At 39.7% G+C, this 27028-nt stretch overlaps 1 protein-coding gene across 3 annotated transcripts in view; it reads left to right on the plus strand.

The window, feature by feature from the left end:
* The window catches only part of Ankrd55 (ankyrin repeat domain 55), a 91374-nt gene extending 65530 nt beyond the window's left edge, over positions 1-25844 (plus strand). For all 3 annotated transcript variants that reach the window (XM_005392685.2, XM_005392686.2, XM_005392687.2), the window contains 5 exons: positions 2400-2584; positions 8658-8825; positions 12947-13611; positions 23451-23543; positions 25550-25844. In XM_005392685.2, coding sequence (XP_005392742.1) covers positions 2400-2584; positions 8658-8825; positions 12947-13611; positions 23451-23543; positions 25550-25671 — 1233 coding nt within the window. In that variant the 3' untranslated portion in view covers positions 25672-25844. The remainder of the gene's footprint in view (positions 1-2399; positions 2585-8657; positions 8826-12946; positions 13612-23450; positions 23544-25549) is intronic.
* The last annotated feature ends 1184 nt before the right edge of the window (positions 25845-27028 follow it).

The raw sequence follows: 27028 nt of genomic DNA on the forward strand, positions 1-27028 counted from the left end.
GCAAGAATGGAGTCTATTTCCCTTATGCAGAGAAGCCGTCTAAGTGTTCCAGCTCCCAAGACACCTGCTGCCTGAGACCAGCTGGTCAGCATCCCACAAGAGGCAGACACAAGGGTCCTTTGTTCAGTTTACCACTTCCAAGCTTCTCTCCCAACAGGGAGAAGAATAGAAGGAGGAAGAGGAGGAGAAAAAAGAAGGGGAGGAGAGAGGAGGAGTATGATTTTGTTTTTCCATCTGTGCTTAATGTTCCTTCTTCCCCAGAGGGGAAACTGGGAAGGAGCAGCTTGCCCTTTGTATCACCCTGGCAACCTGAATTCTTTTACTCTTCCAGGAAATTGTAAACAAAATAAATTCACTGAGTTGGCATTCTTTTCTGTCTTCCTTCTCCAGTGGCTAGTGCTTTCAAAGAAAAGTGTCTCATGACTGCTTGAAATATGTGTTAGATCCCTTCAAAATACATTTAATAACATCAAGTGAACAAATCTGAGAAAAGTTGATAAAATGAGTGTAGAGGTCTCAGTGTGCTCAGAGTTGCAGACTTCTGAGGACAGGCACCCCATAGAATATAAGTAGCTGATCAAAGGTATATTTAAATCCCTGTTAGACAAAGAAAGGACAGAGGAGGAAGGAGATGTAAGAAGAAAGGTTAAAGGAAGAGAGGAAGATATCTTTAGGCAGGGACCACATTATGGGCATGTGACCAGTATAGCCACAGGAAGTCAAGTGCTCAGAAGAAAACCATGTGCTTGAGGTAGACAGTGCTCTGTGATCGCCATCTGGAAATTCTCAGTTGTTTTGTAAGTAATGTCTGATAGGACAGCGGAGACTCCAGTCACACAGTACTGCCTCCCAACTTCCCGGGACAGATTTTCAGCCCTCAGCTCCTTGCCTCCTGGCCAGCCACCACTGCTGTCTGCTGTCCCTGGCAAGGCCTGGCACAGACAGACTCAGAGAGGATGAAGCTTGCACATGTGCCCTCCTGCAAAGCAGGTCACAGTCACTTGTGAGGGTCTGAAATCATGGGAAGAATCCCCAGAGTGTGACACAATAACATAGAAATCACTGTGACAGGTCTAAAGAGACATGATAACACATCATTATGCCACTGGTCCATTTTTTACCCATGATCATTTCCTGGTTGCTTTCTTTAAAATTGCTTTTTCTTTTTGGCATATTATGAATTGAACCCAGGGACTTCACACTGCCTAAGTTGCCCAGGCTGAGCTTGAATTTAAGATCCTCCTGCCTCAGCATCCCACAGTGCTGGGATTATAAGCATGGCCACCATGCCTAGCTAACCATAATCTTATGGGGCTTTCTTAACATAAAAATTATAGCCAGACAGAGTGGTACACACTTGTAGTCCCAGTTACTTGGGAAGCAGAGACAGGAAGATCACTTGATCCCAGGAGTGCAAGATCTGCCTGGGTAACATGGAGAGTTGCTACCTCAAAAAGTAAATAAATAAAAGTAACTGTGCCAGTTTTCAATCTTCACAGGGAAACAATATGAACGGACCTAATGAAAAAATAGTTGTTCAGATGTCTGTCCATCGAACTATGTCTGATGTTAGTCAACTTTACCTATATTTAAGTACCTCCTTAGTTCACTAATTATGGCAGAGAGTTTATCTCTTAGGGGACACAAAAATCCCTACAGAAAACTGAGGTAAGTGGAAATTTGTTGGTAATATTAAATGAAACTTCTGGGAGGACATTGATTTGAACTAGGTCTCCACATTAGGCCCCAACAGACAGATTATAAATCAAAACAGAGTTCTGGGCTTAAGTTTCAGCTCTCCTGACCAAAAGCAACTTGTTATTTCACTTTCAGAAAAATCAGCAGAGAGAAGGAGAGAGGTAATAGCTAAATTTCCCAAACAGACCAATGGGCATGACAGAGTTCTTCTTTAATTCTTACATTCTTTCATTCTTATAAAAAGTAACCTGAAGTAATCTGATGTCAACCAGTTATTTTTTTGTTCTTCTGTCTCTCCGTCCCTGCCTTAAAAGAAAAGTAGCTTTGAAATGATCAATCTGGTCTTTGTTGTTTCCACTGTTTTCAGCCATTCTTTGTCTGTACAACCAAACTCTTCCAGTCAGCCCATTGGAAAACACTTATTGGAGTTTATAGAATGAGGACTTGCCTGACTTTAGAATAAAAAATAAAACTAATCGACATCTTGCCTACATTGTTGTAATTTTGTCCTTTCAGAGATTATTTGTATGGAATATATTTTCTTTTTCTTTTTTTTTTCCTTTCCTGCTCTCTGCCTTTCTCTGTGTCTGCTTCTCTGTCTCCCTGTCTCTGTCTCATATTTTTTTTATTTCATATTTTTATCTTAACAGGAAAGAGCACAGGCTTGGTCATCATGGACTTTCTTTGACTCTGTTTTTCAGAGTGGAAATAGAATCTTATGTTCCATCATTCTGAGCCACCATCAGGGGCCGTCTATCATCAACTACGATGACGAGAGTGGGAAGACGTGCGCACACATTGCCGCAGCCGCGGGGTTCAGCAACATCATTAGTGAACTGGCAAGAGTCCCTGAGTGTAACCTGCAGGCTCTGGATGTGGACGACAGGTATCCGTGGCAACTCAGAAAATTCTGGAAACTACCAAACATCCCCCCCAAATGTTAATCGTAAAAGAAAGATGCTTAAGGAGTCATTCTATATGACTATATCCTTCTTGCCGGTAATACGTGTTTATGGCAGTAAAAGTTGCTCTATTCTAGTAAGAGAAGGGAAAATCATTGTTATGGAGAGAAGTGCTGTGACTATGGTATTGTCAGATTTTCCACTTTTTTGTAAATGTTTTTAGTGTTCTAAGAAGGCTTTCTGTAGATCAGCTTCCTGCTGTATACTCTTTCTGATCTTAATGGTAGGTTTTATTTTCTTCTTCATTCCTGGATTATGTCATAAGTTAACAAGTTCTTGTTATTCAGAGGAGAGCTTAAATGAGGTTTTAGTTTCAAAGCCAAATGGGCTCATAGAATCGCATGGGACCTTATCAGGTTTCTTTCAATCACTGAAATTATATTGGCTGGAAAAGGAAGATGGGTACAGAAAGTTGAAAAGATTTATCTCAGTGCCAGTTAGCACCTCCGCGGAGGTTTGCACCTGTGACTTCTAAATTTAGAACATTTCACCTACAATGTCCTGCCTGCCTAACCATTGTTTTTGTTAGGCACCGAGTCAAGGGAAATACAAGGAAAATATAACAATGGCTGTTGAAAAGAAGTACAAGGTTTACATATTATGTTTGGTTTTGTACCCTTTTAAAGTGTAAAATTAACCACTTGCTTATCATAATTTTAGATGTCCTATGAAGGCATCTCCCCCAATATCTGGAATTATTTTAACATAAGAAAAATAGAGATACCACATGGGTGTTAGAAGCTGCAGGTGGTTAGCATGTTGATTTTAATTACAACTAAGGTATAAATCATTGAAATTAGACTTTTCCCTAAGAGCAGGTGTTGATCCCGAGCAGGTCAGAAGGAAGTATGTTAGCATGAAGAGAAAAACTGAAGGATTCATAAGGAAAAGAAAGGAAGAAATTTCAGAAAGAAGGGCAAAAGAGAAGCTTTCCTACATCAAAATACCCCTAGAACTAGCTCTGCACACACTTAGTACAGACAATCCAGTTCCCTAGGCCTCAGGGAAGAAAGAAAAAGGCAAAGAAAGAGTACGGAAGATCAGGTCCTATGCGATTTGAAAGGGAAGTATAAGCTCAAAGAGAGTCCAGTTCTTGGCGGGGCATGGCGCCACATGCCTGTAACCTCAGCTAGTTGGGAGGCTGCCTGGGCAACTTAGTGAGCCCTTGTCTTAAAGTAAAAATTGAAAGGGGCTAAGGATGTAGCTCAGTGGTAGAGCTCTTGCCTGGCATCTTCTGTGAGGCTCTGAGTTCAATCCCTGTGGTTAGGGAAGAAGGAAGAAAAATAGAGCCCAGGTCCTGCTTGAACGTTCAACTCAAGTGCCACATTTACCGGTCAGTCATTTTAATGCCAGTGTTTTGTTTCATGCTGAACACACAACCATGTCTTCACACTGACTCCATAACATCCTGTTAGTCATTTGATTTTTCAAAATTTTCATAGGTTTAAGTGCTTTAAGTGTTTGCAACCATTATGACTTCCCTTTCCTAGTGAAAGATTTAACTACAGAAAGTTTTTATGAGACGAGAAGGGGAAAAAATAAGTAATTTTTTTTTTAAATACAGAGGGAAAATGGAGAACTAGTCCTTCTACACATAAAAGCAATCGTAAATCTGTGAAATTACAAACATTGCAGTACTTACCTAAGATTAATGACACAGAATGCACGACCTAGAAACAGCACATATATTTTAAATGAGCCAAAATTCATCAATCTATGAGGTCACAATTCACTCTTCTAAGCAATGCATTTATCTTCAGGGAGGATAGTGTTTTATCAAGTTCTCCTCCCTGTGTATTTCTGGGAATGCTCTGGACAGTGTTCACATGTTTTGTAAATGAGTTCTTGGCTACTGACCTCACCCATTGCTGCCTCCTTACTCCCACCCTCTCTTGAGGTCTGGAGATCACCACCTCAGCCCGCTGCTTGTCACTGCTGTTTCTTCCAAATCATGGGCCCTGAACTTCAGCTCCCTGTGGGACGGCTGAGATCAGTCTGCTGTGTTTGCAGTACTATCCTGAAGCTTAGCAATAAGAAAGAAACTATTGAAACTTGAAATCCAGGGCTACACATTTGTCACCAAAGCCCTTGGTGCATTAACCAAATGTCATCCATATGTTCCCCTCATTCCTCAGTGAGATAATTTAAATCCTCCCATTCCACCATACTTCTGGGTCTCTTCCATACTGATGGTAAGAGGAATTAAAATAGTCTCCCTTAGCAAGTCCTGTAAGTGGGGCATGGAATTCACACAGCTTCAAAGTAAATTGCTGCATGTTGGTAAACCTGACTAGATCAATGTTCAACCCTCCACTACTGACTTTATTGGTAGTATATTCTCTAAATGGGATGACACAATCTACTGGTGCTTCATATTGTAGAATAAATAAGGTCATCTGGAAACCTTTCCTGCATAAAATGAAACAAATCATGCCTGCCATTTTCAAACAGGAGGCGTGATAGATTGCAGAACTGAAAATAATATATGGCTATATTAGATGCCATAAAATTGCTACTATAGCATAACTTAAGGAGGAGAAGGATGTTTAAGTGACAGAGGACATAATCTATGGGTGGGGACAAGGAGGCCATGCTGTATACATTTGTGCTGCCCAAATGCTCAGTCCAAGCCCCTTCATAAAAGGCCTCAACTGAGTCTTCCCTGCTCAGCCCCCGCCTGCCTCCACACCTGCAAGTTTGCTTGGGTGTCTCAAGAGCACACATCTGCCTAGGGTTCAGGCCTTAGCACCAGGCTGGGGAGAGGCCTTCCCGGCCCTCCTTTACAGAAGAAAGCAGCCATTATTTTTCATGGAAAGCCCCATTCACAGGAACGGTGCCTTGCCCTTTGCTTCTCCCCTCCCCACCCTCCAGAAAAAGTAACTGTGGGACACAGTAGTGTGACCCCAGTATGTCATCCAAAATACAGTTTACTCAGTCTTGACTTAAACCATGTGGAGAATCAAGTGTGCCAAGGAAGCAAAGTGCTGGTCCACTGCTCTTGAATCCAGCCATTCTTTGTTCTCTTATTGCCTTAGTGGAACATCCGCCTGACAGCAGCAAGGGCTGCAGGAATCTCTTTCTAGGATTAGGGAAGAAATCACCCTTTGTAGACTTAGTTCAGTGTTTTTCCCTTGCCCCAGATCTGCTCTCAGTTTAGAGTTTGGCTTTTAGCAATAGAAAGATTCTTTTTCTTATCTCCCCCTCCCTGGTATTCAGCACAAAATCTACAATTTCTTGGGGCATAAGGAAAAGAGGAAAGGTAGAAAAATATGTAAATTGGTCAGGCTATAAAAATATGACACTGTCGCGTTAATAAGTGGCACTAAGAAAAGTTAGCCATGTATTGGGAAGATAGATTGGCTCCCTGCCTCAATGCGCATAAAACACACAGAGACACAAGCATGGTTTTTCTATAAATTTTTAATCCATACAAATCTGGGAGAAAATATTGGTTTTCTTTTTATATACATACAGTAAATTTTTTTTTTTTTTGGTATACAAGTCTATGAGTTTTTAGTGTATGTGCTGCTGAAGCCTATGAGTTTTAACATGTAATCACTGGGGATATAGCTGAGTGGCACAAGCACCTGTCTGGCAAGCATAAAGTCCTGAGTTTAAGTGCCGGTACCAAAAAACAAACAAACAAAAACATAATCACCACAAAACAGAACAATGTCAGAATCAACTCTTGTTGCCCTTCTACAGTGAAGCCCCTCACATCCTAGGCCCTGGCAAGCACTGATTGACTCTCTCTCTTTCTTGTTTTGCCTTTTCCAGAATATTATATACACAGAAATACAGGTTAAATATCCCTTAGCAAAAATGTTTAGGCCCCAAGGGGTTTTTCACTTCTGAAATTTTTGATATTTGGAATATTTCCATATTTTTTTAGACAAGATCTTGCTATATTGTCCAGGCTGGCCTCAGATTCACAGCAATCCTCCTGCTTCAGCCTCCCAAAACTGTATATATAATATAAGATGTGTTGGAATGAGACTCATTTATATGTAAAATCTACATATAAAGAGTAGACTCTTTATATGTAAAATAAGATGTGTTGGAATGAGACTCAAGTAAAAACATAAATTTTTTTACATTTACACACATGACCTAAAAGTAATTTTATACTGTGCTTTTAGTGTGTCTGAATTTTGACTACCACTTGTCACATGGGGTCAAGTTAGAGATTTTCTACTGGTGGTGTTATGTTGGTGCTCAGAAGTCTCAGATTTTGGAGCATTTCAATTTCACACTTTCAGATTAGAGAAGCCTGGCCTGTATACACTATGTAACCTTTTAAGATTGACTTATGTCACCTAGCAGAATATGTTTGAGAGCTATCTATACTGTTACATATATCAGTAGCCTGATCTTTTTCATCACTGAGTAGTATTCCACTGTATGAGTGAAGCACAGTTTATTCATTTTCCTACTGAAGGACACAGGGATGTTTGCAGTTTGAGGCAGTTATGATAGTGCTGTATAAACATTTTAAGAACAGGTTTTTGTGTGAATGTAAGTTTTGTTTCTTTAGCTACATATCTAGAAGTGGGATATCTGGGTCATATAGATAATGTATGTTTAATTTTAGAAGGGATCACCAAATTGTTTTCCAGAGAAATCATTCTATGTTCCCACTAGAAATGTGCAAAAGTTCCAGTTGCTACTATCTTCACCAGCACTTCATATTGTGCACCTTTCCTTTGTTTTGACTTTATTTTGGTCATTTTAATAGGCATGTTCTGGTAAGTCCTTGTAGTTTTAAGTTGAATTTCCCTAAGAACAAATGGTACTGAGCAGCTTTTTACATATTTATTTACCATATATTTATCTCCTTTAATAATGGGTGTATTCTAAGACTTTTGCTAAGTTTTAAAATGGAATTATTTCCCTATTTTTCAGATATGAAAAATTTTATATATTTAATTACAAGCGCTTTGTTTGGTTATATGATTTATAAACATTTACTTTTACTTTCTGGCTTTTCTTTTTATTTTCTTACGGAAGTATTGGTTTTGCAATTGAATAAATGTTTAAATACTGTTGAACATTTATTTACCTCATTGTAAAGAACTTTCCAAGCATAACAATATAAAAGATAAGAATATGGAAAAGTTATGATGATTTTTTTAAACTGTGGAAACATCACTCAAAAATATAGGTCCAGTAACTAATTACAGAATATATTTGCATAAGAATAACCTATAAAAGATTTATATATTTTAATATATAAAAAGCCCATACAATCAGTAAGAAAAACTCTGACACAAAAAAAAATTGGACAAAGGGCAATAAGAGTCATTTCTCTTTTTTTTCTTTTTTTTTTCTTTTTTCTTTTTTTGCAGTACTGGAGATTGAATGACCCAGAGCCTTCACACTGAGCTACATATCCAGCCCCATTTTACTTTTATTTTGAGACAGAATCTCGCTAAGTTCTTATGTTGCCCAGACTGGGCTTGAATTTGAGATCCTCCTGCCTCAGTCTCCCAGAGTTCTGGGGTTATAGCCATGCACCACCATACCCAGCTAAGAGTCATTTCAGTGAAAAACTTCGAATGACTAGTATATTTCAAAAGGAAACAATAGCGACTATCATTTTACCTACCAAACTGGCAAAGGTTTTCAAAGATTGTGATGATAATTGATCTTAGGGAAGGAGTAAGGACTCAGCTATCAGAAGTTGAGTCAGTCTTCCTGGAAGGCGGCTTGGCACTGTGTGCAAAGAACCTTAATACTGTCCTTGCTTTTGACCCACCCCTTCCTCTTCTAGGAAATTCTCAGAGAGGCCAATGAAAGCGGAAAGCCAGAGAATACTTAGAGCTAGAGGAAAGGCTCCGCTACATACTCATCTTCATCCTTATGCTCTGTTTCATACATACTTTTTCCATACTATAAATAGCAACAAGATTTTCCTACTTCACCCTGACTCTGTGTGGGAGCAGTTGCCAGCTAAGCAACCCGTACTGTTTATGTGCTTTCCCCGTGTGGTTCCCGCAGGACCCCCCTGCACTGGGCTGCGGCTGCAGGGAAGGCAGAATGTGTGCAGTCACTGCTGGCGCTGGGTATGGACAGCAACCTGAGGGACATCAACGAGAGCACGCCTCTGGCCTATGCCCTATACTGTGGTCACACAGCCTGCGTCAAACTCCTCTCCGAAGAGAGCAGGTGAGGGTGTCACCAGGCGCTCCCATGTTTCTTCCTCTCAAAAATGTATAAATTGGACAAATTTTCTAAATCACCAATGTGTGAAACCAGCAAGAACATAGTATATTTCTATAAGTAAGTAATTATACGATTCATTATATGCGCTTACTATTATCTAACATACAGTAAAATGTTCTCAGTTATGTGGAACAAAGGAACAGTAAAAGCCTGAATCCATCAGCCTCACATTCACTAGAATCTCTTCTTTCCTTCTTCTCCCTTTCCACGGTCTCTGTTGCCTAAATTGTCAGTTCTGAAGCTTTTCATTCACAGGACCTTTTTATACTCTCAAAAAGTGTTACAGGCCCCAAAGTGCTTTTGTCTTATGGAAGTTACCTCAGCAATACTTTTGGTGTTAAAAATTAAAACACAGAAGGGGCTGGGGATTTAGCTCAGCGGCAAAGCGCCTGCCTGGCAAGCGCAAGGTCATGAGTTCGGTTCCTGGTACCGGAGAAAAAACAAAAAAAAAAAAAACAAAAAACAAAAACACAGAAATGATCAGTAGAGTATTTACTTAGTTACTCAGTTAAAGTAATAATAAACCCATGACATTTCCATGTTAACATAAATTCCATATTTTAATTAAAAATACAAATATTTTATTTAATATTTCTACTTGGCAGAACAAGAAAATTTTAATAAGAGCAGCATTATTTAACATTTTTGGCAAGTCTCTTTTCTCTCTTACTTGGTAGAAGGCAGTTGGTACCCACATCAGGTTCTGCATTCAGTCTGATGTGGTGCAGTGTTTGGTTGAGTAAATAATGACAATCTGGTTTACCTAGACAGGCAGCTGAGAAACGAAGCTTTTCAGATAATTTTTTTTTTCCTATACTGCTCTGCAACCTAACAATTAATAGTTTCCTAAAGGTTAGATACAATGTGATCTCTGTCACCATATCAATGAATTTGTTACACTTTGTTCCATTAAAATCTATTATTATATCTCACACTTTAAATGGGTCTTATGTCCGTGCACAATTTTATTCTTTGCATTGGTCTGTTGGAAAATATTGGTTCACTTAGTTATTTATAGCTTTCAAATCACTCGGTTCATGATACAATGTCAAAAAGTCATGCCAGCAATGATCTCATTAGAAAAGTCTTCGTGTATTGGGGTGCTGTCAAGCTTACAGCATGAATATAAGTTTTCCTAAATCCTAATCTTTGCTGGAAAGGTCATCTTCTGTCATTAATAGCCATAACTGTCAGTCGTCTGCACTGAAATGGCAGGCTCACTTTGTTCACTTTTAAAATATATTTTTGGTATATATTTAAGGTGTATAACATTATGTTTTAATGTGCATATTCATAGTGAAATAACACCAGCCAAGTCACTTAATATATCCTTCACTCCGCAGTTATCATTTCTGATGTATACTAAGAACATGTAAATCTACTTCTTAGCACATCTGCATTATAGAATACAACGTGCGATGGTTTAGATCTTGAATGTTCCCCCAAAGGCCCGTATGTTAAAGGCTTGAGCATCCCCTGATGCTATGAGAAAGTGGCAGAACTTTTAGGAGATGGGCCTGGCAGAAGGAAGTTAGGTCACTGAGGAGTTGCCACAGAGAATATTGAGACTCCAGCCTCGCCTCTTCCTCTTGCTTCCCTGCTGCCATGAGATGAAGTTTCACTGCCATCCACTCGTGCTGCCATGAGCTCGATGCTGGCACAGTTCCAATGTGACAGAGCCAAAAGCAACTATGGATTGAAATCACGAGCCAAAATATATCTTGTCTCCTTACAAATTGCTTATCCTAGGTATTTTTTTCCACTGTGCAAGAAAGCTGACTAACACAAACATTTGCTTTGTTTTGTTTTGTTGGTACCGGGAATCGAATTCAGGACCTCACACTTGCTAGGCAGGCACTGTGCCACTGAGCTCTATCCCTGGCCTTAACACAAATATTATTAGCCATAGTCCTCGTGCTGTACTTTCAATCTCTAGATTTACTAATGCTACATAGTTGGAGTTTTGTACCCTGTGGCCTGCATCTGCCATCCTCCCTACTCTGCCATCACCCCTGGTAACCGCACTTGTACTCTGCATCTCACAAAATGTCTGCAAACCCAATGCCACGTCACTGTCGTTTCACTGTAAGTCATGGAAATGGTGTTCCATGAAGAAAAGTACAAAGCCCGGCTGGCAATCCAATGTGGTCCAAGTGCTTTACTCGAGACAACGGCCAAACCCCCATACACAGCAGGATCTCTCATGAGTATTTCTTATTTCATTAAAAAACACATACTCAAGGGTCAGTATTTACCAAATTAATGACTTTTACTAGCTCAATAGAAAAATGCTATTAAATGCCTTTTTAAAAAAACTGCACATGCATTGGTATGTAAGGGCAAGCTTGTGCTAAGGCTCTAGCAACTGTACTCACCACCTCTGTTACACCATCAGTGCAAAGGAAACACAGAAAAGACAGCTGACGTCTTGGTATTATTGTGAATACAGTATTAACCTCATGAAACTCCTGGAAGAGCCTTGGGGATGCCTCCCTGAGGACTCAGCGAGCCGCAGTTTGAGATCCATCAGCCTAAATCATAGCCTGAAACTGGAGAAGGAGAGGAATGTAGAAGATTCTGCAATAACAATAAGCATAGCGCATATTTTCAGGAGAAAACTTAAAAATATGTCAGAGATCCCCTACAGTTCTCTCTGGTAGTACCGAAACTCCAGAAGCTGTGTTAAGTATTTCAAAAACCTTATTGAAAGGTGAAAGAATAAACATAAAAACATATTATGAGAACAAAGATTCAATCATGAACTGTGTGGCCTGTCTAGAAAACATTCATTATATGCATCTAAAATAAATGATGATTTTTTTCAGCAGATTATAATGTCTACATCCCAAGAGTAATGCTGCAGTTGGACTCTGAACACCATGCATATGGGTCAGCTTGTGTCATTCATTCATACTGCAGAAAGTATTAACTCAGTTGTGGCCTCCAAGAAAACAATACAGAATCCAAGGAAGAAAAACGTGATAGTGCCAGGATTGGTAGCACACGCCCGTTATCCCACTTGTGAGGCCGAGGCAGGAGGATCACTGCAAGTTTGAGGCCAGCCTGGGCTACAGAGGGATTCAAGTCCACTCTGAACTGCATACCAAGACCTTGTGTCAAAAAAGGAACACAGAATGCTGCTTAAGGAAAGCTCTTTCCATAAGTAGAGCCCACCAAACAGCTGAGCTTTCTGCTTTAAAATTTGCTGTGTGTTGAGCATTGCTCACTTTTCTTCTCCTGCCACACCCAACCTCTGGCATGTACACGTCTTTGGCTGGAACTTGCGCTAAGTCTTCTCTCCCTGTTTTGTTTTGTAGACTTTTTTTAAAAAGTATTGTTCAACAGAAAATGTAGTAAAATTGAAAGGGAAAACAAAGACACAAACAGCATGAAATGAGCAAGGTTTCTGGATTGTATAAGGTCTGTACTCCTTCCTTCTGTCAGAGTCCCTGGAATCTCCACCGCATTCTCCCCATGTCTACAGCTGCTATCCTTTTCTACTAGATACATAAATACAGCCTGAATTCAAGCCTTTGGCCTTCTTTTTTTTGAGACAAGCTCTCCCTATGCAGTTCAGGCTGACCTTGAGCTCACTTTGTAGCCCAGGCTGGTCTCAAACTCACAACGATCCTCCCGCCTCAGCCTCCTGAGTGCTGGGATTACAGGCATATACCACCACACCTGGCTCTGGCCTTCTCCTTACTTAGAACTCATACTCCTTTTGATTGTCATTAAGAAGAGAGCACAAAACACTTTAAACTAATGTCAGCTTGTCTTAGTTAAAAAAGATTATGTGGGGGTATACTTTAAAAGATGGCTCCTGAAGAAGCAAGAAAAATCTGGTAAGTAATTACCAGTGCACAAGGGACCAACCACTTCTGCAAGGGGGTGATGAAGGTGTAAGTTTCAGCACAGCAGCTTTGACCTGACAGGACTTTGGGCTTTCTACGGATAACCCCAGGCAACCCAATCGAGCAGATGAACAGGGGTTCAGTGTCTTGTTTAGTGATATTTTCTCTACTTCCTGTCCTCACACTCCATCCTTGCTCTTTATGTTTCTGTAGAGCAGAGCCTGCTCAACCCCTTCCTCCCCAAAACGGTCGACCCCAGAAGAAGGAAGGACGGTTCAGTGTGCTCAACCAAATCTTCTGCAAAAACAAGAAAGAAGAGCAGAAAGCCCAACAGAAGGATCACAGCAAGGACAGACCCAGTGCGGAGGACACCCCGGAAGCCGATGACATCACCACCACCTTTGACAGCATCATGGATACCAACTGCCAAGAACAGCCTGGTGACCAGGTGGCTATGGTTGACCTTAAGAAGAGGACCTCAGAGAATTCAAAATATCTCGTGCCAGAAAAGAAACTTCTGGCCCGTAAGGGCCTTCCGCCCATCAGAACGCAGAGTCTCCCACCCATCACCCTGGGCAATAATTTCCTGACAGCTTCCCATGGGGCCACTTCCCAAGCTGCCCTCAGCCCGGGCTCTCAGAATACTGCCCAGAGATCTCAGAAAAGTAGAAGTGAGCAAGATTTATTACATAACAGGACTGGCTGCCAGATGTTGCTAGATACCCCCTGGAAGGGTGATTCTAATCAGGTATTCTCCTACAAAGCTTGGACCGTGTCTTCTTCTGAGAAGCTGCTAGACAGGCTCCTCGCTGGCCGCCCAGGCCACCAGGAGCTCACTGGGCCACCACATCTTCCTCATCTACACAACCCTCCACCTGGTAATGTCCTTGCTTTTCTCTTCTTCATTCCTGACAGTGTCTGTAAGGAGGCGTCTCGTGAACTTCTAGGCTGCGGACTGGAAGGCCAGTAACCTACCGGGAGGGGCGTGATAAGATGAGGGATTAGGGCCACATCTTGTGTTTCCTGGGCCAGCACTGAGTTGCAGTTTTCTGGGCTATGGAAACATTGTCTTTGCACTCTGAGAGCAGCCAGGTTAACATGTGTGATGTGTTTTCCTGTCTTCCCAGCAAAGACGTATGGTGTCTGCTGGCTTGGAACAGAAGTACTATTTCTACTAAAAGGAATTGTTCACCAGGGATGGGGTAGCAAAATCACCTTCAAAGGGTTGATTCGTTTGTGTGATTGTTTTAAAATCAGGCATTCAGTCCCCACCCCTGACCTCCTGAACCAAATCTTGGTGAGGGAGGAAGGAAAATGGCAATCCCTCCTATATACATGTAGGTAACACGTGTGCTCATTTATGGTGTGGGTCTGAACACACACCAAGGGGTTGCATGGCAACTTTCCCCCACTGCTTCTTCTCTCAGTACCTAGTGCCCTGCGTACAAAGCTACCAAGGTCATTATTTCAATCTTTCCAGAGATATTTCACATATATATCTATATTAATGTACATGAAATATGTACACACCCCTTTTAAATAAATATATCACAATGAAGAATTTATATTTTATATACACACATATATATGTGTATAGTCTCTTCCTTATAAATACATGTATGGATAAATAATTTTGTTAGTACTGGGAATTGAACTCAGGACCTATACATGCTAGGTAAGCACTCTATCACTGAGCTACAACCCTAACCCACAATAAATAATTTGTTTTAAGCTTTAAAAAATGATTCATATGTGCTTCAGGTGACCTGGAGGCTAAGAATGTCTGGAGCTGCAAAACAGCTTCCAAAACTTTTCTGTCACATAGTACCTTGGTTTGCTTTTTAAATGAGTTAATTGCCAATATTTAGAACATGATATTTTATACAAATCCAAACATTCTAGCTTCTCTTGAGAAAGCTGAAAATCTGGCAGCAATGAACCCAAACTCTCCTGTGGCAATAATTGGCCACGAGTGAGCAACCACTGTGCCCTTGGACTCCAACTCTCCCCAGGGCAGCTCAGTGCACGCCACCTACTCTTCATCAAATGTCTCAGTTGTTGTTTTTCCTATAGCGAGGTTAAGAGACAACATGACCTATTTCTTGAACCCATAGTTCTGTCAAAATTAAAAAATGAAAGACTCAGAGGGCAGTCATTTTTAAGTAGAAGTGGCATGTGTCTTTTATAATGAGGGGAGTGCCTTCTTGTCTAATACGCAGGGTGGGAGCTCTCTTGTCTCATTCACGAGTCTGATCTGTGAAGGCCTTGAGGTAGAATAGGGTCCCTCATACGTATTTATACATATTTAGCACAGGATAAATATGGATAAATTCATTAAATCAATTTCCTAATCCGAGAAAGAACTCCAAGCAAGGTTTACTTCTTCCTCAAAGTACTGAAGCATTTGGCTGGTGGCTGGTAATGTTTTGCATTTCTCCTGCAGATGGATAACAAAGGGAATACATGGTTCTATCACCTTTTGACACATAGTGGCCTGTAATACCTCCACCCCGCCTGCTTTTTGAAGTTAGTATTGTCCAGGCCAAGCTAATACCTTCTTTTTTCGGTACTGGGAAATGAACTCATGACCTCACGTTTGCCAGGCAGGCACTGTGCCACCGAACTATATCCCCAGCCCAATAATACCTTCTTTATTTGAAAACTGGGGAGTCTTTTTCTATTCTATACACAGTCTTGGGATGTCTCTGTTACATGAATTAGGATTGGGTTCAGCCACCTGTGGTAGAAATTCAAAGTCACAATTGGTTAAACACACGTTTGCTATATTTATTAGTGAACCAGGCCCATTTTTGCCTACTGCATAGTGCATCAATCATTGAAATAAGTTTGGCACAAAGAAAAAGGTTTATTCATGAGGCAGCTAAGCATGGCAGAGGTGGGAGACCCAACTTTCAAATCTGTCTCGACAAGCGTAGTGTTTGTCCATATTTATGACTAAAGAAATGGGCTAGTTTAAGGGGTGGGGAAAGGTAGTTGGAGGTGAAATAATCAGCATTCTGTACATGCATAAGACATGCATGCACAGTCTTCATGGCTCTTCATGGATGCATGTTCAGAAAATGACTGCAGTAGCACTATCTAAGGCCTTCTGATATCAAAAGTTCACCCATGAACATCAGTGCAGGCCAAGAGTAAGAGAAAACAAAAGTAACCTTCAAGTTCTGAAAAGTAACCTTGGGAACTGTTACCATGATGACCCAAAAGTCACAGTTCTTATCTACAGCAAAGCTAGCAAGTGACTGATAATATATTGTCCAGCTATGTGACCTACAAAATTAGCAATTTTCAAGGCCAACAAAAAGCAGATAACTAAGGAGGAGCCTAGAGAGTCAGAGTCAGAGAAGTAAAAAGTAGAACAGATTGGCGGGCGTAAACGAAAGTATGTGTTTTCTGGTAATTATCAAAGGTGGGATCCTGTCCCCCCATGGAGTTTTGGAGGTAGATATCTCACTGTTTTGATGATTATGTTCTTGAGAATGTCTCCCAGGTCCTAGAGATGCTTCTGAGCAACAAGAGCTACCTGTATACAATTACAAAGTCTTGTGCTTAAAGCCCAGTTGTGGCCATCAAACAAGGGCTCAGTTTTATTTTCATACGAAAGAAGTTTGAAGTAGGCGTTTCCCACAACTTGGTGATTCCTTTGATCTGTGTGCTCCATAACCTAAGATATGGCTTCTACCCTCCCTGTGACTTCAGTCAAAGGCTGATGGATCAAGAGAAAGGAAGTAAAGATGAGGGTAAATGAATGTTCCCCAGCTGAATCAGCTCCCATTAAAAAGTCCCATAGGGCCCCCACTTCTGCCTGCTTCTCATTGGCTCAAATATTTGTCATAAGTTCATACCTACATACAAGGAAGACTGGGAATTTTAATCTTTTAGCTGGACATATTACTGTCTTTCCAAAAATTAGATTTCAGCTTCTAAGGGAAAAGGAATAGAAAACTTTCAGATTCTGTCCCAGCTGCCATCCAAAAATTTCTATTTTGTTTGAAATAAAAGGACATTAATATGAACTTGGTTTGGGGATTTGTTTAGTTCCCAAAAAGTAACTGGAAAAATCCTAAGGCAGCAGAACAGCACAAAAAAAGAAGTTGAATTCTCCAGAACATTCTTAAGAAATTAGCTGGTGTTTATATCAAAGCATTTCTTTTCAACCAGGATTTTTTACTGCTGATTATAAATAGGAGCCATTCCAGACAAGTGCAACATGATAAAATAAATCTCCCAAGAGTCTTCAGCCTATAAATGGCTTTAAATAATATGGATTTGCTAAAATAATTCAGTGATTGAGCAAATGACTCTTTCTTTGGAGGTGCTAGAGATTAAACCCAGAGCCTCATGAATGTGAGGTAGGCAAATGCTCTCCAACAAGCTACGGCCCCAGCCCCAAACTGACTTTAAATTGACTTTTTTCTCATGTTGAAACACAAAGCTGTAGGATTTTTAATAGAATGGATCTTAGCTATCCAATCACTTGTTAAGTAGTTACCAAGTGTTTATCACACTAACTTACCAGGAGGCAGTGTATAGCAACTCTAAAACCAGACTGAGTTCAAACTTCAACTTTGCCACTTACTTACTGGTATTTAATTGCTCTGAGTCTTTGTTTCCTCATCTGAAAAAAATGAGAGAAAAATACCAAACTATAGGACTGTAGGTAGCCATTAAAATTAAAGAAGTTGATACATGTAAAGCAAGACAGTGACTTGCAAATAATTCTTTTCTTTTTTTTTTTTTTTTTTTTTTTTTTTTTTTGTCTTTTCAAGACAAGGTTTAACTATGCAGTTCAGGCTGGCCTTGAACTCTGTTTGTACCCCAGGCTGATCTCGAACTCCCAGTGATCCTCCTGCCTCAGCCTCCCAAGTGCAGGGATTACAGGCATGCACCACCTCACCCAGCAGATGCCCTTTACTTTAAAGATGATGAAATGTAGGCTAGATACAGTGGTATATCGCTGTAGTGTCAGCTACTTCTGAGTCTGAAGCCAGAGGATCCTTTGAGTTCAGGAATTAGTGGCCGAAATGTTGAAAGAAATAAAGGAAGGGAAAGAGAGAGGAAGGAAAGACTAGGAGAGAAAGAGGGAGGAAGGAAAAGAGGGACAGAAGGAGAGAAGGAAAGAGGGGAAAGAAAGAGAAGAAGAGGGTGGATGGAGGGGAAGAAAGAGGAGGAGAGGGAGTTACTTAAGGAAGTAAATGTACCCACCAACTTCTTGTCTTCCTCCTGCTCCACTCTGTCTTCAAGAACTGCTTTCTGGACCTCCTTCCAGCTGGCTTCCAGGTAGTTTGAGCCAATAGGAGGCACTGGAAGAAAATTAAGAGAAGAATGAAATAAGTAGGAAACCATTTCTCTGCAGGCACCGTCCATATTTCCAATAGGCTCCATCTCCTCCAGCTCCCTACACACAGCTCCTTGCTCTGTGGAGCTGGTTCCTGCTAGTATCTGGGCCTTGGTAATACTGTCTCCTCCTGCTCTTCCTTCACCTGAGAGGAAGTTGTACCATTCTGCCAGGGCTAGTTGCTGGATTGATCTTTCATTTTTTTCCCTCTGTTTGGCTTCCAGGTATAACCAATTTTCTATATGCAATTCCCTGTTTGGAAGACCTAGATAGATCTCTACTTTCCTCAATGAATCCTGATTGACAAAGAAATCAGGAAATGTCATCCCTTTGGGCCACAGTGATCTGACTGTCTGGAAACATGGGGCACTTTCCAGTTATAATTCATGTGACTTAGAAAAATTCAATGATTTCCTCAGTCTTACAGCCTATTAGTGATACATCCAGAACGTGAACCCAAAGCTCCCAAATGGAAGGTATCACCAAGGCAAGGTGTTTGTCTCCCTAAACCTTGAAGTCTAGTTTTTTGGTTTACCAAGTACCTAGTATGTAATTTTCATATCCATTACATTATCCTTCTCAAAATGAAAAGATTTCTCTGTCTTATGAATTTTATTTTTAAAAACCTTTTAAACTCAATTTGATGCTCTGTTTTTAGAACTACTGAGGCTTCTGCACTGGAGTTGAAAATGTCCAATGAAGTTTTTGTTAGTTTAAACAGGTTGAAACTTAACAAGTTTCTACACTGAGCTTCCATATTTTATGTGAAATCTTTTTTTAGGAAATTAACAGTGGTTGTTATATTGTATCTTGTTATCTTCAAAGTAGTTGTTCAGATTACCACATATAGTCATGCCAAATTGATCAATTAAGTATTAATTGTTCCTTTCAATAAACCAATAGATATTAGTAGCACAATTATCTTAGCTATGGTGTGTGTGTATGTGTGTGTGTGTGTGTGTGTGTGTATTGTTCTCTTCCTTCCTTCTTTCTTTTCTCCTTTCCCCCATCCCAGCTATTCTTTCCTTTTGAGCAGTTTCTTTCCCTTTCACAATATCTATTGTACCTTTCAGATTTTATCTACTCTTTAAGTTTCTTACACTAAGAAGACACATGTGAGTCTGAGTTATTTCACTTACGAGTATGGTCTCTAGTTGCATCCACTTACCCATAAAAGCCTCGAGTTATCTTTCTTTCTTTATAGCTAAGTAATGCTCCCTCAGACAAAGGACTTCTATCTAGCACATATAAAGAATTCTAAAAATCATACCCCCAAAATTCAAAGACCCAATCAAAAAATGGGCATCTGAGATAAATACACACTTCTCAGATAAAGAAATACAAATGGCAAACAAATATATGAAAAAATGTTCAACATCATTGGTCATTGGTGAGATGCAAATTAAGACAACACTGAGATTCCATCTTATCCCAGAAAGAATGGCTATCATCAACAAATCAACAAGTAACAAATGCTGATGGGGCTATGAGGAAAATATGTGAAACTTAAAGTGCTAAAGCAATTGGATGTTGTAAATCATACCACGGTGCCATTGACTTGAACTTGGAGAGTTCCTTCCTACTCCAAAATCTTTGAAGTTTCATATTCCAGGTTCAGTAGAAATAAAACGGCTAGCAGCGCTAGCATGTGAATTCTGGGTGGCTGCTATCCAGTGCTTATATCAGTAACCCTGAACCTTTAGCTTTAATGATGATTGCTGAACTTTTACTGAGACTGTTAGTAAGCTAGATATAAAGGAGATGGGGAATGAGACTTTACCTAATGAGACAGAATTTGGAGCATCTCAGCTTAATTCACTGTGATCAACTTTCAGAGAAAATGAAACAGAAATGCTCCTGCTTGCCTAGTTATTTTCCTGCTTCCTGGTGTTTCTTGCTAGCTACATTATTTTTAAACCACCACAAGAAAAGTAAGAAAGCGCTCACTTCCCTTCTTCAAGAAAGAGAACTTCCCTATCCATAACTTTCTAGACTATCCCAATGACAATGTGCTCTTCTGGTTGTAGAGACTGGCTCTTATGGCCCCTCTGTTTAAAACCACCAGTGACTTTTCATCTTCCCAAGACATAAGCCAGATCCCCACACTGAGCAAAGTGCTTACCACATGGTCAAGCCTGCTTCCCCCTCTTGGCTTGTGTACCTGCCATCTCAAACCCCTTCAACAGTTCCGTGAACAACTCTCAGTTCCTTGAAAATCTGCTACCTTTCCCCTATATGACATCATCGTGTATGTTTTTGGTTTCTGTCTGCTGTGTCCATGACAGAGTCCTACAATCTTTAAGAGCCAGCTCAAAACTCTCCTAAATGAGGGACACCCTAATCCCTATTGGAGGCATGCCTTTTTCCTACTATTCCTAATAAAATTACTTCTCCCATCTTGAGCACATTCCTTTCAACTGCACTACAGAGAGTTCTTAATCCCCATTTTATAAATAAAGAGACTGAGCCCTTATCGATATAAGGTCACAGATCTAAGAAGTGGCAAAGCAAACATACAAACAAGGTCTCTGTGATTCAAGAACATCTTTACCCTGGTGGACCCTCTATTCCCCTATGATGCTGTAACATACTTTATGGCAGCTATATTGGTCAGCTTTCACGACACTGAGACACAATGACTGACACCCGCAATTTAAAGGAGAAATTCAATTTGCCTCATGGTTTCAGGAGATTCAGTCCATAGTCATCTGGCTCCAAGGCAGAAACACTAGTACAGCAGGGAAATAGTGCTGGTGAGAAAGGGGTGAAGGACTATAGACCCCAAATAGACCCCAAAGTCAAACTTCCATGGCCTAAGACACACCCTGGGCAGCTTCCAAACCAATTACGTGAACAATCCTCTATAATCATCACAATAACACTACTCACAGAGCTTCAAAATTACAAGTTTACGGTCTTTTATATCATGTAAATCATAAGACTCCCCAAGTCCATTCCCATATCCTCCAATTTGTACCTTCTGGGACCTGAAATTCAGTGTGTTCTCAATAGTTGATTGCTTAATTTATTATTATTATTATCATTATTAATCTTTTATTCACTTTTGGTTCCTTCATGTAACTGTGGAAACCTTTCCTGCATTTATTCCAGAAAAGTAGTCTTCAGTTCTGTCCCCACAGGCTGGATTTTCTCTAGAAGTACCTGCAGCACCAGGAAGAGAGCTTTGGGCTATGTATGGCTCCACACACTCTTTTAAATGGACAAAACATCAGCATGGGATGAGGTTGAACTCTACTTCCTTCTCCTGAATCCCTGACCAGGCTTCTCTCTGCCCACTTCCCCATTCTAATAACATTGCTCTAACCTGGGAGGCAGAATAATGTAGATTTTAGGGTCAGAATGATCTTGCCTGGGTCCACATGATCTTGCCTGGGCCCACATGATGGGTCACTTCCCATCATGTGATCTTGAGCACATTTTAGAAGATCTTCAAGCTTCAGGGCCCTATCTTAAAAGGAAAGATGTGCCCGCAGCAGTTGGCCCAGTCCCACACCATAGTGAGTGCTCAATAAACATTATCTACAGTTAACCGTATCTCAACTGTAGATCTTACAAATTTCTGCCATATATTAATGTATAATTAAGATATGAACTGTTAAAAATGATATGAACTGATTTGAGTTCTAATGTAATTCAACCAAGAATATTTTATTACTAATGGATAATGAAATCATTTGATTTTCAAAATTAAAGCAATAATATATGATATATCCAGAAAAATGACATTTTGTTCAATCTCCATCAAATGACACTGCTTAGGTGGCTGTTCCTATACAATCTACCATTAGGGTCACTTAAGAAGTTGGAAGATAGATCTCGGTTGATGTTTTGCCACCTTGTGCTAAGGACTGATTTCCCTAAAACTTTATAACCCCTGGTTCAGGTTATGAGTAGTGGATTAGGTTTCTTTTTACCAGACAGTAGGAAAAAGATCATGTTTGTTTGTTGTTTTGCTTTACTTTGTTTTGTTTTGTGTAGGTTTTCCTTTTTTGTTTGTTTATGTGGAGGGTTGCTAATGTTGACTGAATCCTTTATTTGCAAGGCAAATATTTTATATTTGATCTCCAACTTAATCTTCAGAACAACTGGAAAAGAATTATTTTCACCATTTAATAGGAAATGGAGATTTAAAGAAGTTATGTCACTTGCTCACTGTCACTTAGTTAAAACATAGGGAAGAGGGGAATTGAGATTAATACGATCTGAGCCCAGAAGGGGAGCTCCTATACATTATGCTACTTTGTCAACTTTTAAAATATACTTAACTAACCTTTGTGTACTCCTTTCTATTTTCAGCTATCTAAAATAACCATTTCTTGTCTTCAGTAGTGTGTTGGATATTTATTACTGGCTTCAGGGAGAAAAATCAGTGTTTGCTTATGTCTATGGTATAAATACTTCCATCATGGCCAAGTTCAAAACATCAGGGTGGGCTGGAGATGTAGCTCAGTAGTCGAATGCTCACCTAACATATATGAGGCCCCAGGTTCAATCTTCAGTACAGGACATTTTAAAAAGATAATATGAACCAGTTCATAAAATTCCTGAATATGTAACTATCAGCTCTCGAGAGTAGGTTCAAATGTTCACACACAGCTCTAACACACAACTAATTGCCTACCACCAAAGTTAGAGAACAGTGATTTCCCCAGTGGTTAATTCAGCAGTGTTCTAGTCAGTGATTCACAATGTAGCTGCACATCTGAGTTACCTGGCAGTTGATGATCCTCTCACACCTCACCTCCAGAGATAGTCTGATTTAGTTGTGGTGTACCCAGGACAGCAATAATTTCATTTAATTATTGAAATTTAACTTCATCTAAATTCAGATCATTCCTACACTTGAAGTCAGCATTGAGAAACACTGCTCTAGGAAAAAGATAGTCCTACTCATCACTCACTCATCAAAGATGGGGTAAATTATGCCAAATCTATATTACCTTTATTCTTCGCAACTTTTAAGTTTTATAGAGCTAGGGACCAACTTTTCTTATTTATAAATTTTTATTTAAACTAGTTCGTTTAAGGGTGGGGGTATAGCTCAGTTGCACAGGCACCTGCCTGGCAAGAGCAAGGTCCTGAGTTTGATTCCCAGTACCAAAAAAAAAGAAGAAAGAAACTAGCTCACTTAGGGAATGATTTCTGGTACCTTTTCATTTAAACAGTGAGTATCATGTAATAAAAATGCAAGAAAATATGGCTACTGTTATTCTTTTCATTGTTGTTCCTAATACCTTAAATTTAGTGATGTCTGACAACTGTTATTCTCTCATTCTTTGAATTTTATAATTTGCACTTGGCTGAATCTTTAATGATTGATGCAAATATGTTCATCCCCAGGACAAAATCTTCAGCATCTCTCCCCTAACAGACTAAAAATCAGGGATCTTCCTTTCACTCGGAACAACCTTGCTCCGCTCCCAGACCAAAAATGTAAGTAGTATGAATCTTCCTGAGCTTCCTTTGTAACTAATAACATGCCTGGACATAACTAAAAGTTATTTCACTGCATTTCCATTTTTAAAAGAACATCAAGCTGGGTATGGTGGCACATGCCTATAATCCCAGCACTCAGGAGGAAGGAGGGTTGTTGAGAGTTCAAGACCAGCCTGAACTGCATAATGAGACCCTGTCTCAAAAAGACAAAAATAAAAATAAAAGAATATTAAGTGCCAACACTCGCAAGAAAATAGAGGCAATCTTCAAAGTTCCATTAAACTTAATAATGCTTTTTTTAATTATAAAAAAAAAAATAGTCTCTTCGTTCAGGAATTTTTGTGTTTGAAGTACAAAAACAGTAACAGAAGTTTGTTTTGCTATGTATTATTGTCTTTTAGAAGATGCTTTAAATATTCATAACATTGGCCTCTTGATATTGGTTTACCCACTGTGTTGGACACAGAGAAATGTGAAACATCCCTGTATTGAAGTCTATGAATTTCTAAACAGAAAAGGGATGCTGTTCATCAGGATTATTTTATTTATTTATTTGGCATTATTGATTTATTTTGTAATACTTTATGTCCGAAACATCCCAGAATCTTAAGAATATAAAATGGATTGTACTGGACCAGTGATCTTCAAACTTGAATTGCTTAAATACCACCTGCAATGCCTAAGTAGATTCCTGGGCCCAACATCTAAAGATTCTGAGTTTATATATTCGAAATATCTGTACTCTGAGACGTTTTATTGTTATTCTCATTGTACAGATGGGAAAACTAACTTCAGAAAGTGTACGTGACTTCCCCAACATCACTTAGGTGATAAACAGCAGAGCTAGAGCCAAAAACTGCAGGATACGAGTCAGCTGTCTTATGAAATAGCAGTGTTCTCCAGATTCTAATTTCCTTCCTTCTTTCTCCTACTCCACCCTGCTTATTTCCCCCTCTCCCTGTCTCTCTCTGTCTCTCTCTCACTCTCTTTCTCTCTCTCTCTCTCTCACACACACACACACACACACACACACTCACAGCGGACCCCTCTTAATTGTAGATTAGATAATTTAAAGTGGCAGCCAGTTAAGACTGTTGGGAAGGTTCAACAACATATCTATATATGTAAAACACTCAGCTCACTGTTTGCACAGAATAAATATCTAAATGCCTTTTCTTCCCCAGGCTAGTGTTTAGAGAGGACCACCTAAGAGTCCTAGAACTCTTTAGGCAAAAACAATAAACTATGGGATGTTTGTAGAGCCTCCTCTTTTTGCGGATAAATAAACTAAGAGGTGGAATCGTTTGTTCCAAGTCACAGAGTTAGAAACAGAAACTTAGACCTCCTCCTTGGTGCAGAATTCTTTTCGCCCTGACTGATGTGTGCAAAGTGAGAGTTTGGGATGGTGTTTATTTTTAGCACTACATGAAATTCAGGTCTGAAACCATCTTTAAGCAGAACTGTAGCCACGAAGCCATCTAATTAAGGAGAGAGTCCTCAGACTTGAAGAGGTACGTGAGACAAGCCAAAGAGAGGTTTTCTTTGGCAGAGCTCAGACACTTTGCTTTTCACAATATTCAGGAGAGAAGACAAAAATCTCTGGTCACTTTAGAGAGAGAAAAAGAACGCTGAACACTTCTTAAAAGACTCTGAGACCGTTTGGAGGTTTGCATAAAGGCACAGTACAAATGTCCTAGCAAATTTGGAGTAGTGTGCTGAGCTGACCATCCACAGCTGCTCCACCAGGCACGCAGAGGCCAATCACATTGTGAGCCAACTTGGCTTAGTTTTGTATCTGTGCACATTTGAAATCCCTGACCACATGTGGTGAGCTGAATACACATACATACACAGCTTTCCTCTGCAGTCCAGCTCTCAGCAACACAAGCTTCATCAAAATCCCCTCCTGCCTTAAAAAATAACCCTGTTTTTCTACACAGTTCCTCAGGAGCACCTGAGACAAGAAGTTCTTAAACTTACCCCATTCTGTTCTTTTTCCCCAGTTCTATCTGGAGAACCTCTACGAACAAACCGAGTGCTTCCTGCGATCCCCAGTCAACGGGGACACAGCACACCCACGGGGGCTAGTCTGCACTCTTCCAGTCCCACCAATAATGCAGATTAACTGTGTGCTGCTAACTGCAGAAATACAGATGTGTCATATATGTTCAGTTCTCAGAGGGCAAGACTACTCTGGTTTGTAAGAGCAAAGACTAATTTAGAAAGCTGTATCCTATAAGCCATTCACAATTTTATACTTCAAAGTTCCTTATTCCAAATAAAGATACTTCCTCATAAGCACTTAGAGTACAGTATTTCAGTGTGCATATATTGTAAGTCAATGACTTTATGTGACCTCCACATCCTAAAGTGTTTAAAATGTCTAAATGTTAAAATATTTAATAATACATAATAATACATGTATTATCTGGAAACAGCTATGTTTGGTTTGCTTTGTGGCATGTTTACTGTTTTATCTGTTTGCTGAATGATTTTATTTTTTTTAATGTGTGCTTTGATGAATAAAAAGTTTTTTAAGAGGATATATCAGACTAGTTCTTCACATGTATTGTAATTCTACATTGGATTGACAAAGCTTAATTAAAACTAGAGTAATAAATTCTTATAATCAGTCTGTGTTTTTTAAAAGTGCAATCTTCAGCAAAATATGTTCTAACACTGTCCGTTCCTGGCAACAGTTCAAACCACTTGACAAAGTTTATGTCTCTTCTTTGTTATTTGATCATTTCTACACACTGTTATTTTCAGATATGATTGGTTATTTCAGTAGTGAGCAGGTCATAAAAGCTGGTGAGGTGTACTTCCTGACCTAACAGAATTAAATAGGCATTTCTCACATGTTCCTCAAATTATGTATTTACTAAGTCTTTTTTTCTTCTTTTTCAAAATAATGGTTTCTGCCTACTTGAGACTTTCCCAAATCTAAGACTGAGCGAAGTTTTGAAAGACTCCTACTAAGACATTGCCTGCTGTGTGGAGAGACTGGGGCTACAGGCCTGTCTGTATCAAGGTCAAGGCTGAATGTCACTCACTGGACACTCACTCACATCAGATGATGTTCACTCACTGGGCCTAGTGGCAAACACCTGAAAGTCCAGCACTCTGGGAGGAGGAAGCAGGAGGATCACAAGTCTGAGCTCAACCTGGGAAACTTGGCAACTTAGCAATTTAGTGAGACCCTATCTCAAAATTAAAAAAAAAAAATTAAACTCAGGGATATAGCTGAATACAAAGGTACTGAATTCAACCCCCAGGACTGCAAAGAAAAAAAAGGATAATAATCATTCCAAATAATATGTCTGCATATCATTTTATAAGTATCTTACAATATTTATGACCTTGTATTAGTATTATGTGTTTAGAAATGTCAGACTCCACCATAAACTAGATAGAAGTTCCTCTGGAGCTGACAAACCAGACACTCAATCATTTTAAAAATAATAAGTTAAGATGGTGTCTCC

This window comes from Chinchilla lanigera, unplaced genomic scaffold (genome assembly GCF_000276665.1).
Source record: "Chinchilla lanigera isolate Chin_1 unplaced genomic scaffold, ChiLan1.0 scaffold00045, whole genome shotgun sequence".
Taxonomy (NCBI): Eukaryota; Metazoa; Chordata; class Mammalia; order Rodentia; family Chinchillidae; genus Chinchilla; species Chinchilla lanigera.